The sequence below is a fragment of the Olea europaea genome, chromosome 14, assembly GCF_002742605.1.
Source record: "Olea europaea var. sylvestris chromosome 14, O_europaea_v1, whole genome shotgun sequence".
NCBI lineage: Eukaryota > Viridiplantae > Streptophyta > Magnoliopsida > Lamiales > Oleaceae > Olea > Olea europaea.
The window spans coordinates 3,320,051-3,340,677 of record NC_036250.1 but is presented as its reverse complement, the minus strand read 5'-3'; the positions used below and the strand labels follow the sequence as shown (position 1 = coordinate 3,340,677).

The 20,627-nt window shown below is 34.2% G+C and overlaps 1 protein-coding gene and 1 pseudogene across 1 annotated transcript; both read left to right on the top strand.

Moving 5' to 3' along the window:
- Positions 1–3,679: 3,679 nt before the first annotated feature.
- On the top strand, positions 3,680–9,949 carry LOC111408802 (polyadenylate-binding protein 2-like). Its single transcript, XM_023038573.1, has 9 exons — positions 3,680–4,203; positions 6,066–6,184; positions 6,727–7,383; positions 7,516–7,593; positions 7,683–7,772; positions 8,003–8,184; positions 8,779–8,878; positions 8,970–9,176; positions 9,272–9,949. Exons 1-9 carry the CDS (start codon positions 3,930–3,932, stop codon positions 9,506–9,508), a joined length of 1,944 nt encoding a protein of 647 aa, XP_022894341.1. The 5' UTR covers positions 3,680–3,929; the 3' UTR covers positions 9,509–9,949.
- A 1,354-nt stretch (positions 9,950–11,303) lies between these two features.
- On the top strand, positions 11,304–19,695 carry LOC111408801 (annotated as a pseudogene).
- Positions 19,696–20,627: the final 932 nt, after the last annotated feature.

Genomic DNA, 20,627 nt, shown 5'->3' with positions numbered 1-20,627 from the left:
ATTATTAAGACTTTGAAGTTGTAATATTGGCCCATTGCTGAAGTGAAGCAACGAAAGCGAACCGTGTTTAAGCAGCAAAAATAGGTGTGTTTGTTAAAGATTTATTTTCATGTCAAGAACACAAATTCAAAATTATCCCATTTGACAAGGCTTTTGGAATATTAAAAAGTATTTTTGAGATTTAGAATTACTATTGAATAAGAAAAAAAAATTTAAAATATTTTTTCTGATTAGAAATTTTTTTGAGAAAAATGAAATAATGCGCATTTCTCTAAAGGGTAATTAGCGCAAAAAACTTTCCTACTTTTTAATATTATTACTCAAAACGTCCATACCTTTCATTTTGTTTTCACCATTATTTTTACATTTTATTGAAGAAATCGTCATTTTTATCAATTTTCTCAATTAAAAGCTGTGAAATTATGAATATATTCTCCTATTTAAATAAAATAAAAAGAAAAAAAAGAGAAAATTAATTGAAATTATAGTCCTAAATTTTCAAAAAATTAGAAACTAAAAAAAAAAAAGAAGAAATAAAAGAAAAGAAATTACCACCCAAATCCCTCACCCTAAAACTAGAAAAAGTAAAGATTACCGATCGTTGTCATTGACCACATGCCACCGACCACTGCCATCGCACTGCAATAACTACCCAAACACTTCCACCACCCAAATAAATTACAATCGCCACTTAACCCCAACCCCAAAAGCCAAAGTAAAACCAAACGACACATTCAATGCCTCTACATTGACCAACCTCATCAACCAATAATAAAAACCATCACTACCACCACCTCAAATGGCCAACCATCGCCTCACTTTGAATCCATTCCAATTCATTCACATAAAAACAAATAACTTTCCCCATTGCCCCTGTCTTCTTACCTTATCTTTTTTCTGCAACAAACTTGGGTTTTTCCAATGATTCTCTACGAATTATGGAGGCCCTTTCTCCTTTTCCCTTCTATTGTTTCCTATTGGAAGAGGACACTATGGAAGTTGAGACCATCATTGACAAATCTCGAGGTGACACTGTCGACCAAATTGACCGAAATTGCTGATCAAATGAGAATTGTTCGAGGCTAAAATTCTCTAAAGATTTATGAAACCCAAGAGCGGTTCAGTGTCAAAATGAACCAAATCATGAGAACTATGAACGAATTAGAGAAGATATCTGTATGATTATTGTTTTCTTGGCTTACACTAAATATCGAATGATTCAAGACATCACATTCACCACTTAGCCATGTAAGTATGATAGTATTTCACTAAGGAAGGTTTAAAGCCGAAAGGTAGAAGCTACCTTACCTGATGCAGTGTTTTTTATCCTCTTTCTACAATGCATCGTAAACTTTTGCATTGCATATGCATATTCGAATTTCCCTTCATGTGGGGAATTATTGAAAATTGGTTTAAAATTAAGAAAATTTGGTTTAAGTATAAAAATGGAAAGTGGCTTATATCAACTTTGATCAAATATTCGGACTTGATTCGATGGTCAAATTAAAAATGTAGATAGATCAACTTGTTTTACTTGTCGAGTAGATTGTCGCGATATATTTGAAATCTCAAAACCAATTTCGGATGAATAAGAATTTGCGATCCAAACTTGGAAGAAAACATAGGAAAAACTACCTGGATTTTTGTCTAACTCCATCGCTTCACTGGCCTATCGCTCAAGCGACAGGGCTATCACTTGAGTGATGGGCTAATGACAGCTGGACAAAAATGTTTTTGTTAATATTTTGACACTGGCACTCAAGCGAGAGGACAGCGACAAGAAGTCATGCTTCTATTCGTAAGGTTGTGAGGTCTAATATGCAATACTTCACCCACAACCCTTTATCCTCTATAAATAAAACCCTTTGGACGTCCATAAGGTAATCCATATCATTCATTTCATTTTATGTTGCATAAAACACTTCATCAAAAGTGGTTCTCTTTGTATAAAATTTATAGTTTGGTAAAGAGAAAATTTTGTTCGAGTTCGTTGATTTAAGCCATTTGGAGTGCTCCTATGATTTGACACATCTTGAGAGATGATTGTCAGGAAACGGTTAGCACCGATCCTGGGCAAATTCATCTTAAAGATAAAGTGTCAAACACTTGCCTCAGTTAATCACATCACTTGCATCTCCTCTTTCTTCATTTTGATTTCTTTATAATTTAGTATTTGATTTCGGAAATTAACTAACATGCTTTTGATTTTCATGTAAGGTTTGAATTCAAGAATGTAATAACTTTTATTTGAAGAATGGAAATGACTGAATTTGTCGTCACATATTCGACTTCGATAATTATCATTTAGCCTTCTCAAATCTCGTTTTGGTAAGTCGATATTATGTTCGATTTTGTGCACGTAAAAGGCATGTTTTGAAAATATAATGTATGCACATTATCGGTGTAATATCCCAACAAAAACAATGAACTGTTATTAGTTAATGTTCCTAACAACAAAACCAATTTAATTAGAAAGCTACTCAATTAACTGGAGATGCTATTGGATCTAAAATCCAATTAGCAAACGTTGGTATGATTGGACTTGCATCTGTCCTGTGTGATTGGGTTTCAGCCCATATTTATTTTTAATAATGCTATAATGCTATTCAAACAAGGATCGCAAACATGTGCTTTGACAAGTGTTGAGTTGTCAATACTTGTGTGGATAATTTTTTTTTTTTTTTTAACTCTTCAATGACACTGCACCACATGTCTCCCTTTTTAATCCCGTCATTCATCCTGTGTGTAACGTGATTGATTCATTTTTGTTTTGCTTAGCACATGATTCTAGTACTTTCAAACAACTTTGTTTTACATTCTAGCACAAGTCAAGATTCTTTGTCTAATTCTTGTTGTCGCTTCAATAAAATCTTATCTCTTCACTATAATTTTAAAATATCAAAATGCTAGAGGTGTCAAAACTCCACTTAAACTCAATTATTGTCCTCTAGGCCACCCCTTTCCTCTCATGCGACTACATCTCCCACCATGCTGCTTGGGAGCTTCACAAAATGTTGCTTGAGGGCTCTCGAACATAGAATAGTGAAGAAAAGACATAGACAAGTCGAGTCCAGGACATAAATTCTTTTATACTGAATTGATACATAGCATCTATAAAAAATTTAAATGGGCTTGGAATAGTACTAGGTTGTCCCCATCCTCTCTTTGTCTAGGCAAAAATAAATGATGGAAAGCCCTGTTTATTTTCCATTTATGGAAGAATGAGAATGAAAAATATAATAGTTACGGGCCCCATATAAGAAATATAAATTTAAATATTGTGGTTTGATATAATAGAGAACGATCATATTTTTTATTTTAATGGGGAAAGAATGAAAAAGAAACAAGGGCTAAATAATGAAACAGATCAAATTTACTACCTGATTGGCTTTATTTTTGTAAATTCATTTTAAATTACACATTTTTTTATTTAAATAATTTTAAAAGATAAATTCAAAATTTTCTCCAATTTTTAAACGTAAATTTATTTTGGAAAAACACTATTGAATAGCCATTCCAATCATAGTCCTTTCATGACTTATCTCTCAACCGCTGTGCATTCTTACACATGTAGCTCTTAGTATCTGACCACGTTGTCACACGCTGGTGCAAATTTACACGTGTCATCTCGTCACAAATTAGGGTTTCTTGATCTTTTTCAATCCATATATAAACTCTACAGTTTCTTTCTTCTCCGACTGCGGTGCAGTTTCTGCCCTCCGAAACCTATTTTGACCTCTCCAGTTTCTCTCTCTATTTTACCATTCCCTCTCCTCGTTGTTATGCCAAAATAAAATTTTTTCCCTTTTCAATTCTCTTTGTTTACTCTTTTCTGATTTACCTCTCTAGGGTTCCAACTATTTATAACAAAGAGGAGAGGGAAAAATATCAAAAAAGGAATAAAAATCAAATTTGCTTCTTGGGAAGGAATGGCGCAGATTCAGATGCAGCATCAGAATGTATTGGTGGCATCCGTTGGACCGAACGGAGTGCCTGCGGCCACTGCGGCGCCAGGTGGAGGGACTAGCCAATTTCCCTCGACTTCTTTGTATGTCGGGGACTTGGATTTTAGTGTTACGGACTCTCAGCTGTACGATCTGTTCAACCAGGTTGGTCAGGTTGTTTCTGTTAGGGTGTGTCGGGACCTGAGCACTCGGCGCAGCCTTGGCTATGGTTATGTCAACTATAGCAGCCAGCAGGATGGTTAGTCCTTGTTTAATATCATTGATTCTTTGATTATTTTGTTTTTTCTGCTTGTTTCTTGTCAGTTTTGGACGATTTGAATGTTGATGTAGTTGCAAGCGAGTACCATAGTGAAACGTCGTGGTTTTGGCTACGTAGGTGCTTATTCTTAGTTTATCGTGTTGTTGTGAATTAGAAATTGATGATCTTTTAAGCTATTGTTGGACTGCGATTTTTGTCCCTGAGACAAAGGTAAAAATGAGTTCAAAGTTTTCAATGGGCTAAATTATCCATCCTGGAGTTTATTGTTATAATTTCTCGTCATTACTAAAAGGGTAAAATTGAAAAGGGGGGGGGTTGAAAATGAGCGTGAAGAAAAACGAGTTTTAGGAAATGGGGATGTTTTGGGCTTAATAACTTTTTGGGTACCCTTGAGAGTGAGGTATATGAAGTGATAGAAAGCGTGATGTGTAGAAAGGATGACAGATCCTATTATGCATTTGGAATAATGTAATCATGAGTGTATGTGCCATTTGAAAATAACGCATATTTGGCCGAATCAGTTTGGGTTTTGGCTCTAGGAGTAAAATAACCCCCTTCTGTTAGCTGGAACTAACAACAATTGAAAGCTTCTCAAGGCCTAGTCCTTTATACTTACGTTTAGCTTGATTGACTTTTATCAAGGTGACCACAAGCAGTTCGATTTTATATGTGCCATTACATATCAACTAAACAAGGAAAGTTGGCTTGGCATATGAAATCAATGATTGCCTGAACCTTTATACGGCCCATAGTCACAGAAAAATGACGGTGTAAAAGAAACAATAAAGAAAATGTTTGGCAGTCACTGTTATTACCCAATCGAAGTCCATGTTTTCTTTTTTCCTGTTGAGAGAGCTCTTATGATGAAAAGAGGAGCCTATTTTGGGTGATTTTAAAATTTATAGGCTGTTTTAAATTGTGGGAGTTCAGTGCTTTAGAAATGCCTAAACCTTGAGGCTTAGCTCACTAGTACTTCATCAAGAGTGCCAAGTCTAGACTTGGGCACATATCTCAAGGCATAAACATTGTTGTGACCGCTGTGTGTGCTCCTTTGTGTCACTTACTGCGCTTTTTGTTGTTGGCCTCGACTTCTTGGGCATTTTTTCATAGCCTAGAATATGTAAGGAGGTTTTCTGGTTCTCTGAATTTTCTTTCTTCTTAAAGCTAGAGCGAGTAAAATCCCTAAATGATTGTTTAATTCCTTCTTTTGTTGTTGGCCTTTTATTTGATAAGTGGATTAGTTGTCATTTTATGTGATTATGACCTTTTAATTTACTATCCATTACAACATATTTTATGTTTTGATTTGCAATTTAGACTTTTGATTTGGTTAAAATGGTTTACTAAGAATTTTTGAGATGGTTTATGACTTATTATGTGTGTAATTTAGTATTTTGAACTTTTTAAGTTGTTTTATTGGTTTAGGTGGAGTGTTACACCTTATAGTAGTAACAGTGTGGCTAGGCTCGAGGCCAAAAAAACCTTGAAACCTGATCTAGCCCTTTTAAACACCAGAGAGCAGTTAAGTTGACTTTTGAGATTATTCTGGTTCTCTATTTTTTGTTTGCTTATACACTTCTGAAGAACCTTGAAACCTGATCTGGCCTTTTTTAAACATCAGAGAGCATTTAAGTTGATTTTTGAGATTATTTTGGTTCTCTATTTTATGTTTGCTTGTACACTTCTGTAATTTATAGCATTGACAAAGGTGTGGAAGACGTGATGTTTTGTCCTTGTTGCTCTAAGATGGCACATAACCTTGTCCTGTATTTCCTACTGGATAAAAGGAAAAGGCTAAATTTTGTAATATCTGATATGTCTCCTGTTTTCCCTGATTATAGCGGCGAGGGCAATGGAAGTGCTGAACTTCACTTCTTTGAATAACAAGTCGATCCGAATAATGTTTTCTCATCGAGACCCAACTATTCGAAAAAGTGGAGCTGCAAACATATTTATAAAGGTATTTGTGCTAAGCTGCTTTGCTTCTTTGGTTTTATCTGACTTGACTGATTGGAAGCTAGTTCCTTTATGAATTGGCTTATTATTTTCTTTCACTGTGGCATGATATGTCTCTTTTTGTTTACATCATTCTATTGTGTCAATCATTTCATTCCAGCCGATCTATTAGGTTGGTTGCACGGAATTCATTTTGGTGAATTTTTATCTATATAATCCTTTTCGTTGCCAAGAAACTGCTAAGGGTTGTTTAAACTCCATGTTTGGCACATAGGATAATATACCTTGCTGCCTGCCATTATTTTGCCTAGGTATTTGTACTAGCACATTTTATGTATTATTGCAATTGGTGGTTCAGGAGTACTTTGATTTGTTTGTTGTTTCCACATAGTTTCAGCTATGTATATGGTCTGAATTCTTCAGGTTGGAGGTGTTCTGTTCATTATTTAAAAAAAAATAAAAATCTGATTTACTATTTTGCATTTGGTGGATGTGTGCTTTGTATTTTTATGTAGTGTTACAAATTTATTGAAATTTCCTGTGCAGAATTTGGACAAGTCAATTGATAACAAAGCACTACATGATACTTTTTCAAGCTTTGGGAACATACTTTCTTGCAAAATATCCACAGATCCTGCTGGGCAATCTAGGGGCTATGGGTTTGTACAATTTGATAATGAAGATTCTGCACAAAATGCTATAGACAAGTTGAATGGCATGCTTATTAATGATAAGCAGGTGTATGTTGGGCATTTCCTCCGTAAGCAGGAGAGAGAATCAACGCAGAATAAGACCAAATTCAACAATATCTACGTGAAAAATCTTGCAGAGTCGACTACAGATGATGATCTGAAGAAAATTTTTGGTGAGTATGGAGCAATCACCAGTGCTGTAGTGATGAGGGATGCTGATGGGAAGTCAAAATGCTTTGGCTTTGTCAACATGGAGAATGCTGATGATGCCGCTCAAGCTGTTGAAGCTCTAAATGGTAATAAATTTGGTGATGAGGAGTGGTACGTTGGGAAAGCTCAGAAGAAATCTGAGAGAGAACAAGAACTGAAAAGTCGATTTGAGAAGAACACAAAGGAAGCTGTTGACAAATATCAAGGAGTTAATTTGTATGTTAAGAATTTGGATGATAGCATAGATGATGACAAACTCAAGGAACTGTTTTCGGAGTTTGGTACCATTGTATCATGCAAGGTATATTTATGTGTGCTTGAAGATTTTGGAATCAAGCTTATTATTTCTGTGATTACTTCTCTTTTCACTTTTCACTCATGGGATCAGTATTTTTTCAGCTCTTTTGATTTTCTTTGTTTTCAATGTTCGCAGGTTATGCGAGATCCCAGCGGAGTGAGCAGAGGATCTGGATTTGTTGCATTCACAGCTCCTGAAGAAGCTTCTCGAGCAGTAAGCTGACACCATAGCGATACTTTTGTTTCCATGGAATCTTTATTAAGACAAATTAATTGAAATTTGATCTATTTTTTATATTTTAGCTTTCTGAGATGAATGGGAAAATGGTGATCAGTAAGCCGCTCTATGTAGCATTTGCACAGAGGAAAGAAGAGAGAAAGGCAAGGTTACAGGTAAAGATAGTGTGAGATGAATTTCTCCTTTTTTCGTTAGAGGCACGTGGGCTAAAGCGAAAGTTCTTTTGAGGCATTTCTCCTTCTGTCACTTCTTGCTTTACATTGGTGTGCATTTTTGGTGGTTCATGCTAGGGATTGTTTAGTGCTTTGCTTCTAAGAACTATAAACATTTCTTGTGTTTGACATTTGCTTGTACACCGAAAGTGATTTATATGGTCCAATTGTAGGCACAGTTTGCCCAAATGAGGCCAGTTGCAATGCCACCATCAATTGCTCCTCGTATGCCAATCTATCCTCCTGGTGCACCTGGTATTGGGCAGCAACTATTTTATGGGCAAGCTCCCCCTGCTATTATTCCTCAGGTAATTCTTGTTCCCTGTGTAAAACTTTTTCTGTTCAATTTTTTTCTGTGATCGCCAGTATATTTACTACTTCCGTTGCTCTTCTGGCCTCCCTCTCTCCCTGCTCTGTGTACAAAAAAATGTTAAATAAAATTGTTTGCTAGATACCTTCTCTGTTGGCAAGTTACACGGTGTTGTATTGTTGACTGAAAAATCTTAAGGCTTGTTCTTAATCTTGAGGTGCTATGATTTTGGGGTTTGATACTATGCCCCTGTTTGACAAACATTAAAATTAGTTTTTTGGAAAAAATGAGTTTTGGAATAGTGATTTTTTGGAGAATGTGTCCTTCAAATTTAAGGAAAAAATTTGGATTTGTGTGCAAAATATTTTATTGTAAGAATGTGTGGTTGAAAATGAGTTTGAGAAAAATAGAGTTGTTTTAATGGTTGTCGAACAGGGGGCTATGTATATGGGAATTATTGGTGCTGAGGTGTCTCTAGCGAAGTAATTTATTTATTGAACAGTAATTAAAATTTCTGTTCTTTAGTGTACTGTATTATTATATCAATCATGGTATACTTCAGTGGAGCGAGAAACGAAAGGAACTGACCTTGTCAATACTTAATACAAGGCCCACATGGAATGACATGGGTTATATCAGGTGTTTTTTGCCACCCGTCCATCAGGGCCAACGCCCTGGTAGAAGAGGGGCAAGTCCTATGCAACAGACTCAGCAGCCTTTGCCGATGATGCCACAGCAGGTTAATTGATACATAAATTCAGTATATGTGTTTAAAATTTTGTTAATGTGTTTGAACTATAAAATTATGCTGCTTAATGTTTCACCTTCAGATGCTGCCGAGGGGGGGACGGATGTATCGATATCCTCCCAGTCGAAATGTGCAGGAAGTGCCAATGCCTGGTGTCGCTGGAGGCATGCTTTCTTCTCCTTATGACATGGGTGGTATGCTTCCACGAGATGCTGCTATACCCCAGCCTATGCCAATTACAGCTCTGGCTTCTGCTCTGGCAAATTCAACGCCTGAACAACAGAGGACGGTATGCATTCTGCTACATGAATTTATATTTGTAGCTGTCATTGCATTAGATTATTGATAATAATAATCCTGAACATTTTTTAAATTGGATTGCAGATGTTGGGTGAGAATCTGTATCCTCTTGTTGATCAACTGGAGCATGAACATGCTGCAAAAGTTACAGGCATGCTTCTGGAGATGGACCAGACAGAGGTTTTACACTTGCTTGAATCACCAGATGCTTTGAAAGCAAAGGTGGCCGAAGCTATGGAGGTCCTGGGGAATGTTCAACAGGCTAATAGCCCAGCGGATCAACTTGCTTCACTGTCCCTCAATGACAACCTTGCTTCTTGAGGTATTTTGGCGTTTATAAAGCAGATGTGGCCCTTCCAGTTTGAATCAGCATTTTGGTAGTGAGGTGGTAGAATGTTGGGATGAATTTTGTGGAACTATTTTTAGAGTTGAATTTGCCAGATTGTATTTTGGTTTCAGAATGATTTTTGGGATTCTTTTCTTGGTTTGCATTATGGCGCAGCTTGGTATCCGTGGATTTGGTTCTCCATATCTCTCTTTCATCTAGGTGCTCTCTTAACGGGTTATCTGATGGGTATGGAGTTCATTACCTAATAATGAGTTTGACATTCTTATGCATCATTCTAGTTCCTTGGTGAATGAAGATCACTTGAATGTCATGTTTATGAATAAAATGCAAATACTTGACTGTACCAAAACTCAAACTTTCCGTTGTTCAATGTATAAATGAAATTGCATTAGTTTTCCTCCCGTGGAGACATATAGAGCTTGGTTGTTGGTGATGAAATGTTTTTGGTTGAGTAGCTTGTTTTTGGAAATCTAGCTAGAAGAGAGAAGTATATTGGCTAGTTCAAACTTGTGCTACGACACCACCGCCCAATCTTCTAAAATAATGGAATATAAGTCCCCCGGGGCATGATCAAGTGTTACAAAGGACAGGAGTGTGGTAGTTTCAGCCTTGCTGGTAGCGGCAGTGTGAGGGCTTGATTTTTGAGATATAGAATTGGACTCTTTGTGAGTACTAGTGTACGGACAAGATTTTGTTTTCTGACCTGTTGAGGTATATTTCGTGATTTACCTCCCTCATGATGCTCCAGTGTTGGGACTGTGTGAGCTCTCAAGATTGGAGTTCCAATTTTTGTTTTTTGTTTTTTTTTGTTTTTTGTTTTTTTAAATAATGGAATATAAGTTACGCTTTTTCAAGAACATTAATATATTTATCAGAATTAGAACTTGTACAAGTTAATTTTCGAGATTAATAATTTTCGAAAAGATTGATTTATATAAAGTTCTGATTTCTAGTTATGTTTTTTTAGCAACTTCAACACTAATTTTCACTCTATCCATATGAATTTGTACTTTAATAGCGACAGTATCGAAACATTCTTCACAGGAGCTTATAATGGAGCATTAATTCATTATTTTTTTATAATTTTGAACCCAAAAAATAAATAAATAAATTATTTTCCTAGTTTAGTTTACTCAAATTTTGCGTCGATAAAGATATAAACAAAAAATAATATTTAAAGAGAATTAATAGGGATCTATATGTAGAGACTTAAATGAGAGTTATAACTTGAAATAATATATCAACTAATCATTCATCGTTATCTATTATTTTATAACAATATGAACTGATCATGTTATGATAAGTAAAAATTAAAGAAGTTTTTATAATTTTCAGAAAAGAGATAATCGTCATTTTAATAGTCAATAAATGTATATCTAATATGTAGCAAATTTTAATTAGTTAATTTCACAAGTTGATCGTTAAAAGTATTTTTCTAATCTTTTAGTTGTTGAAAATTTAATTAACATTATATCATTGGTTTTTAAAATATTTTTTGAAAATTATTTAATCTTTAAAAATTGATTAACGTTCACTAAACATTTTGTTTAGATAAAGTAGCAAGTGCTCCTCTAATAAAGTGACCGATGGTGTAATGTTAGTTAAATTTAGTGACTAAATGAGTCAACAAAGTACTTGTTAATGAACTTTACTGATAACATAAAAATACTTTAAGGATTAACTTATAATGTTTCACAAACTTTAGTGACTATTTGTGAAATTAACTACATTATTGGACCACGGCGGCAAAGGGTTTATGTCAGGGTTTCAGTGTAGCGTCAGCAGCAAAATAATTCTTCATTTTCTCTTCCCGATTCCGATCTCTCTTTTTGGTAAGCCAAATCACCTTTCGCCGTTTACTCACTCACAAAGAACGAAGTTATTGCTTAACCGTGTAGATATAGCCCTCAGATTTTCAGCTCAAATTTTATCCTTTTTCATTATGAAGCTCAACCAACAAGGGGGCATGTGATTTCAATTTGACTTTGGCTGGGGTTTTTTCTCAGGGTTTTGATACGTATTATTATATTGGTGGCATTTGCAATGGCGTTGTCAGTTTCCAGAAGGTTTTTTCGCGCCTTTGGTTCTTGTGATTATTCCTCGCTTAGATCGTTTTATATTTCTAATGGTACGGTAATTTTTTTTTTCATCTTTCCTTTTCTCAAGAAAAAATCCTTATTTATTGCTTGTTTTTTATGTTTAACTTTTTGACTGCGCATGATTTTTATTATAAGGACTTGTAGGTACCTTTTTTTACGTTTGTACTTTATAATTAAGTTTCGGTGTTTTAGCAAAGTATAGTTTTATCTTAATTTCTATTTGTATTTATTTTTTCCTAATGTAGATAGCCTTGAATGGTCATGTTACTGCAGATACTTTGTCTTCGCTGCAATCTTCTGTTCCTGGAAAGGTAGATTTTAATTAAAAGATATATTACACGCATTGAATATGTTCATTGATAGAAATGACTTATGTTCAAAATACAACCAACGTTTATTGCATTCCTTGTTTGTTTTTCTGTCATTAGAGTCAAGTTTCTGAATAATTCATCAACATTTTATGTGCACAGTCATCTTTTGATATATGGAAAANTTTGTTTTTCTGTCATTAGAGTCAAGTTTCTGAATAATTCATCAACATTTTATGTGCACAGTCATCTTTTGATATATGGAAAAAGTATTTTACTTCCATTTTGACCCCGGAATCAAGTGAAAGTGCATTTCCCTCAGATTTGTTGTCCAGAAAGCGTGTTTTTAACTCCTCCAGCTCGGAATATAGGTACGAGGACACAATTTTTCTGTTGTTAAACACTAGTATTATTCTTGTGGGTAAATTTTATATAATTAAATTGCTGTCCTTATACATTATGCAGATAGGTATTACTTTGTCAATTGCATTTTGTATTCTGGTGATGCACCTTAGTTGATTAAAGGTCTTGATATTGGGAAAAGGCCTTTTAGTTTCTGGAAAATGAGTTTTTGGTATTTCTTCTTGTACCAGTGTGTAATAAATATTGTTGTAGATGGAACAAAGCAAAAGGAGAAGACCGAATCTTTTCCAGTAGAGGTGTTTTTATATAATAATAGATTTCCAGGCGGGCTTTAATGATTTAAATGAGCACATATTTCTTGGCCTTCAGTACATATCTTACCATTAACATGCCATGTATATTGTTGTTAAAAGTGACCCTAAGAGCAAAGCACAACTGGCATTGACATTTTTCTGGTGCAGAATGACAGGACCTTGAGTAAAATGCTATAAATTTGGCCTGCAAAATGTTCGAAGTGTACATTTAAATTTTGCGCTTTCCTTTTTAACATGAATGGTGGCCATGTTCTATTTTGTAATATTTGGTTGCTGCAATTGGATTAGTTGCTGTACTATTACTTCAACTGATTTTGCTCGACATAGTGGCAAGATTAACCAATACTTGCTGGAAATTACTGACATGTAATGGAAGTTCTGAATTTCCCTGAATAAATGCAACTGAAGTATCACTCAAAATACAATGGGTGCTTCACTTCAATGAAGTGTTCTTCTCTTGATTCACGTTTATGCCTGAAGAGCCTTGGTATCAGTCCACTTCTGCATTTGATGATTGAGATTTGTGAAATTTTGCTTTATTCAAAACACGGTCAATCATACAAGAATAGAACTTTTTCTTCAGTCTTTCATTTTTATCACATATTACAAAAGTTTACTAAATGCATGAAGTACTCATGTTGAGACACTTGACAATTTGGAGAAGGTTATTTGAATGGTTTGTTACAGTTTTCATCAATTTAAAGAGTATATCAACGTTATTTATTTGGTTCTATAGTTCTTTTTTCATATATTGGGAAATGCATTTTTAACATTTATATTTTTTCAGACGACGTCTTGTTGTAGACATAATGAAAGATGATAAATGAATTTCATGTTTTGCCTGGTCCATTATTTAAAATTTTAAGGTTTGAGCAACCTGTTATATAGACACATACCTGCACCAATCAACTATTGTCCACAATGTTTAAAAATGCAGAAATGGGTACTGATGCCTTGAGGTGTCCCTCACAACAAACCAAAAAATTATAATATAATACAAAAGTAAGAAGAATTTGAGAAATAAAAAAATTTAGAATCAGAGAGAGAGAGAGAGAGAGGGAGAGATGCCAAAAAAAAAAAAAGGGGAAAAAAAGAGTCCTGCAAGAGTTTCAAAACCTTCGGTTGCCTCCTTCAATCTTGTGGAAGAATCTTCTGGTGTCTTGGGAGAGTTGTGAGGCTTGTGATAGGTTAGTGGGTTGTGTAGCAAAGAGTTGATGGGCCCATTTTTTTCATATGAGAACAAGAATGGCCCAATTAAAAGGATATTTCATCCGGAATTCATGTTTAGAAAAAGGGAAAAAAAATAAATTTGAATGTCACTGCAAATCTTTGGTGAACACCTCATGCACCTTGAGAAGTGTGCCTCATTTCCACTTTTACAAACCATGGTTGTCCATACTGTAGTGAAAATACAGTAACACAATAGAATAAAACAATGAACCCATTTATAACTGAGCTTAGTGATAAGTGTATTTTATACACTTATTCGAGGCCTTAAAACGATAATATTTAATATTCTCTGATAAATTAAGGTCTAAATTGTTGCAATTGATGGTGAATAGGTAGAAGTCAATATTGGTACATGAAAGTGGATGAAACGAGAGGAAAATCCGGAAAAAGAGCGGAACGCAAAAGTTTGGGACCACGTTGTAACAATTCAATAGTTGATTCGGACCATGAATTGAAAATTGAAGAATTTGGAGATCAAATTTCATATTTTGGAAATGAAAGACTTGAATTGAATAAAAGAATATATAAGTTGCAAGATTGAAGGATTCAAGGGCTGAAATTTATTGATATATATATATATNTCATTACATTAAATTAAAATTTTCTCTCTCCTACTTTTAACCACACAATCTTCAATAAAATAATATTACATGTAAATCAAAAATTTTTCACTACTCATTTTTCAAAAAAAACATTATTCATCTCATTATAGTCTACAAATAATGGGGCTCAAACGGCCCCATAGTGTTCGAACGAATTCTTCTATTGTATTCAACTTATCTCTCTCGAGTTCTCGTTGAACCTATTTAATTAATTCGATTCTATATATCTATGCAAATTAAATTTAATTACTAAGAATTTCTATAGGACCGTAGCAATTAATATAGATATCTCTATACGTTATATTAATTTACCGAATTATAATATGTGGTTTAAACAAGAATCCGCATCTCTATGTAATTATTGTTCACGAAATCATTGAATAATTGATCTGAAAATTCAAAGCATTAAAAAAATAACTAAAATTTACACAAAATATAAAAGAACAAGAATCTCAAATAAAAGAAATAAAGGTCCCAAATAGATTACATTGTTCGCCCTAAAATTAAATTTAACTACGCATATTAATTAGAGAAAAACAAGAAATTATCATGGAATTCATCACCCAATTAATTGACGGAATGTGAATAATTTGTGAAGTAAATATGCCTTTTTCCTTGTGTTATCGTCTTTCCCTCTGACGTGTATGCGTGTAAACTAGCCGACAATTTCTTTTTGCAATTCTCCCAGCAGTGATGTTTTTCTCAATTTCTGTGAGAGTATATATAAATAAAAAGGTAGCCGCAATTTTATTCAAAGAAGAACTCCAAGCTGCTCAATTTTTTGTGTCCTCTCAATCCCATACAGCTCCCAAATATCTGTGAAATATAGAATTTTGGCTCCTCAAAGTGTGTACAAAAAATATGATATTGGCTACCCCTCTCTACTGTGTGTGTCTGAAAATGCAGTCTCAATTTTGTAGGAAATATATCAAATTGGCTGACTCTCTCCTCTCGATTTTCTGCGCATATATATATGTATGTATGTATGTAACCTAGCAACCACAATTTTGACTCTAAAAAGGACTCTAATTTTCTCCAGCCTCCTGCGTGAAGGTATATATAAATACAAATCTACAACCACCAAATTTGACTTCAATTCAAAACCTTAAATGCAATATTACCCCTCAAGTCCTCAATCTTTCAATATAATAAATTTAAGCTCTTGAGTCCTTTCATTCTTGCAACTTATATATTCTTTGATTCAATTCAAGTCCTTCATTTTCCAAAATATGAAATTTGATCTCCAAATTCTTCAATCTTCAATTCATGGTCCGGATCAACTATTGAATTGTTACAACTTGGTCCCAAACTTTTGCGTTTCGCTCTTTTTCTGGGATTTCCTCTCGTTTCTTCTACTTTCTTGTACCAATATTGACTTCTACCTATTCTCCATCAATTGCAACAATTTAGACCTTAATTTATCAGAGAAACATTAAATATTATCGTTTTAAGGCCTCGAATAAGTGTATAAAATACACTTATCATTTAGTTTTTATAAACCTTGTGTGGCTTGTAAAATTGTTATTCCACCTTGTGAATTAACTGTTGGATCTTAATCCCTCTTTCTCTTAATTGCAATAGTGAGGAAAGCAGGGTTAGCTGTTACCTTTGAATTTTTTTCAATTTATTGTTATTGTGTGTATTAATGATAGATTTTCTTTGAGTAAATTGATTTTCCATTTCGAAGTTAGTTAGACAGTTTACTTTCTTATCCACTATTCTTAGTTTTCTTTGTGATGGTAATTCCTTCCTTTTCACTTGACAAGAAGAAAGACGAGGAATATTAATATAATATAGCTCAAAAATACTTGTGGTTCTTGTTCCATTAATAAAATCTTTTGAACTATCTTACTGATTTTTTTTTATTGATGTCTTAGGTCTCTATGAGGATCTGGTGATTCCTGTTAGAAACTTTCACGATGAAGATAAGGGATTTATGATATTGGCTGGTGATGTTTTTGATGTGCCAATTAGGAAGGATATTATTCATCGTGTTGTAAGATGGCAGCTTGCTAAACGGCAGCAGGTGTAACATTTTTAGCTGGTTAGTTGAGTGAAGAATGTGAAATTCATGCTAACTTGTATGGTTGGGAAACTACATGTATAAATCTTTTTCTCATGTCTTCATTTTTTAATACAGCGTGTTAGAAGCCATCACCTTGTTCTATAAGAACATGCTTTCTACTTTCTGATCGCATGCATCTGGATATACCAATTTTTGGATGTTATGATAGCTGAGAGTTGTGTTGTTTGAATGTTCCTCAGGGTACCCATTCAACAAAAACTGTTAGTGAGGTTAGTGGGACTGGGAGAAAACCATGGAAACAGAAGGGCACTGGTCGAGCAAGGCATGGAACACTGCGTGGTCCTCAGGTCCTGTCTTGCATGGAACTAATGGTTTGTATTACTATCATTGTAAGCTCCAAATGAATATTTATAAATTTGTTATTGATCAACAGTTTAGAGGTGGTGCTGTTATGCATGGTCCAAAGCCACGAAGTCATGCCATCAAGCTGAACAAGAAGGTGAGGCGACTGGGGCTGAAGATTGCCCTGTCGGCCCGTGCAGCAGAAGGGAAGGCAAGTTATCCTCCCTCCCTAGATCTAAAAGAAAATAAAATTTGAAACGAACAAATGGATCTCACGTCAATAAATATCCTGGTTTACGAATTATGAACTATGGCATTATGCACTGGAAATAATATGCTTGGATGTGGGTGATTCAAGTAAGATGGTGTCTGTCTGTTATAGTGATGAGGTTTCTTGGGTAATGAATACGTTTTTCCTGTACATAAACTAGAGATTATTACTTGGCCTTAATGAGTGTCATAAATTGTAGATGAACGGGCTACTTGTTCTTTTGTTTCTGCAGTACCATTGGCAACAAGCTAAATTACAAACAAAATTGACATTATGCTTGTATTGTGTCATCTTAATATAAAAGTTCTGTGTCCAGGCCAATGAGTTATAAAGGAATCTCTGCTAGTGGGAACTTATTAAGTTTTAATTGCAAACTTTCAAAGCTGTGCTATAGATCTGGAAATGATGTGTATGGCTGAACTCATAACAGTGGGACTTGAAGTGCCACTCATGTATAGGGAAGCTTCTTTATAATATCTGGAGCTCCTTCTATTAGTTTTTATTTATTCTCAATAGACGAAACCTTACAACATGCACAATATTTACCAAAAATGTAGATGACTGGGAACAATTTCGGTAGCCCTCTTGTTCACATCATGATTTCTGGCTTGCCATGAATCTTTTGTTGCAGTCCTGTTAAAAAGTTTTTTGTTGAACTTGAAAAGAAAACCTCAGAATAATTCCTTCCAAGGGTAGCAATTTAATTAAATAATGCCAATTCCCATTCCCCACCGAGATCCTTTGCCTGTTTTCTTACCATAATGGCTGTTTGGTTGGAGGATTGTATAGTACTCTACAGTCTTTTGGGGAAAAATAATAATAATAATCTAATCAAAACTAAAATCTTATTTATTATACTGTCCGTTGCTATTCGATTGTGTAGGTAGCATGTAATAATTGGATAATCCCAATGGATCATTTTGCATCTCTATGAGGTAGCTTTAATGTATGTGCATGATTTCTGCTTTAGGCATCAACCTGAAATTTCTCGAGTATGATGAGCTTTTTACAATCATAGTTTTTTTTATGTCTGTCACTCGTACTGTTTAGCCTTTGGTTGGTTCGGTTCAAAAGTGAATTAAAATATAAGTCAAAGTTAATATTTAATTTTAATCACACATTTTATGGGACTCAAAATTTTTTAGCCAAATTTTCCATCAATTTATTAAAATCTACTAAAAATATGATTTTTATCTAAACCAGATGGGGGTTAAATATGATTTGCTAGTGTTATTTATCGTTTTTCCCCCCTGGATCACTGGCACTAATTCTTTTGCCCTCTATGAATTCTCTTCTTGTGTGTTCTACAATATGGCCATTACCATAATTTCTTTTAAGAGAGGCCAAAGGTTCTTGTGCTATCTATTATATAATTATGAAGTATTCTCTTGTAAATGACGTTGATAATTTTTATTCCAAACTTACATCTAATCAGGACTGTCAAATATACAGCTTATGGTTTTTGAGGATTTGGACCTCCCTTCGCACAAGACAAAAAACATTGTGAACCATGTCAGTCAAATGGGGAATACCAAGAAACTTCTGATGGTTGATGGTGGTCCAATTGATGAAAAGCTAAAGCTGGCTACTCAAAATCTACATTATGTGAACGTTCTGCCTTCAATTGTAAGTTCCAAAATTTGTTTATCTGAAGTGTTCATTTGTGTAGGCCATGTGTGTAGGCTTGTCTCTTTTTCCTTTCCCTTTCCATTCTGGCATCACTTGGGGGGCAATCAGAGGGTCTGACACTGTCCTGACTCACAGTGTTATAGTATGATAATCCATTACTATGTGATGGATTAATTAAAGTGCTGTGCATTTAATCATAAGTTTCAGTAAATACGAGTGACCTCGGTTACGAATTTATATGATATAACCAGCTCTTTCTTGCATTCAGCAGTTGAATATTGCTAAATCTCAAATATTTTGTTTTTGGAATATTTGTAGTGTTGTATCCATGGTTTTTCTGACGTTATTCACTTAAAACCGTTCTTAGATTATTCATGGAAAACACTTTTTACTGTGCCATTGCCTTTTCATCTTTGCTTTTGTAAGCATTGTCCTTCCACAGTGATTGTCGACAGTGGCATATTTTATCGTTTATCAGCATGTTTCATGTTTGACTTGTGTGATCAATCTTTCACTGCCTGTTTACATGATTTTCTCGATCAACATATTTCTCTCCTTTCAATGCCTAATTTGATATGTGATCAAATTTTATGTGCTACTCCAACAATGTTTAATCTCTTATGTTTCCGATTACAGGGTTTAAACGTTTACAGCATCTTTCTGCATGACACACTCGTAATGTCTCGTGATGCTGTAAATAGAATGGTTGAAAGGATGCATACTCCTATCAACCGCTAATGTGACTTCTGACAGGTTGAAATATGAAAACATTTTGGTAATTCATTTTGGAAGATTCTAGACGCACACAATAATTTCATGTATTTGTTTGTTATCTTCAGAAACCTTGCTGATGCACAATTAATTTAGTTATTGATAATCTGATTTTACCATTTATCTTATTTTTTTAGCAATTTGTAAAGTTAGGATTTACTCTAGATTTGTTTGCAGAACCTGAATTCGACATTTTTTTGGTTATGTGCACCATTTCTTGTTTTTCTGGAAAGGAGTGCTTTCTGGAATCTCAAAAGCTCATTTCAGATAAGCACAGTAAATTGGCTGCTTGAAATGAAGGGTAATAATATTCATCTATGGTGATGATAATTCATAGATGAATATTATGAGTTTATGTGGTAGTCAGATCATTTGCTACATTCTCTCATAATAAAATAAAATATAAAAACATTACAACTTCATTGGATAATGAGACAGTGGTATTCCAACTTTATTTGATAATGAGACGGTGGTATTAAGGTTTGGGGTTTCCTCATTACAAGTATGAATCTTGTTAAACAGGATCAGCCTGGTTGGTTAATATTTTATTTTTGTTCATTGTTTTATCCCTCAACACATTCTTGCAAGATGGTGGTTCATTGTAACACATCAATCTTGTAATTCGATTGTTCGTTTGATATTTAGATATAGTTGTTTGTTTAAACTTAATGCGTTTTGATATTAATATTAAGACCCCGTTTGTTTTCCATTTACGTGAAAATGAGAATGAAAAATATAGTAGTTATGGGTTCCATACAAGAAATAGAAATTCAAATATGGTGGTTTGATATGATGGATGACGATCATATTTTTTATTTTAATGAGAAAATTATGGGAAACAAACAAGGTCTAAAATTTGAGTATCCATTTTAAAATATCAATTTTGTTAAGATGAGTAACCCTAACTTTCATATGTTCGTTAATATTTTTATGTTTATTAAACGTAAATTTAACATTAATATTTGGTGTTTTTAAAAGATCAATTTTGTTAGGAGTGGTACAAATTTTTATGCATGCTTTTTCATATTTCAATATTAATTAATGTATTATTTCTCTCTTAACATTCTCCCAAGATGATAGTTTATTTGAGTAAACCGATCTTGAAATATTTGTGTTAATTTGAGCCTTTGTCTATA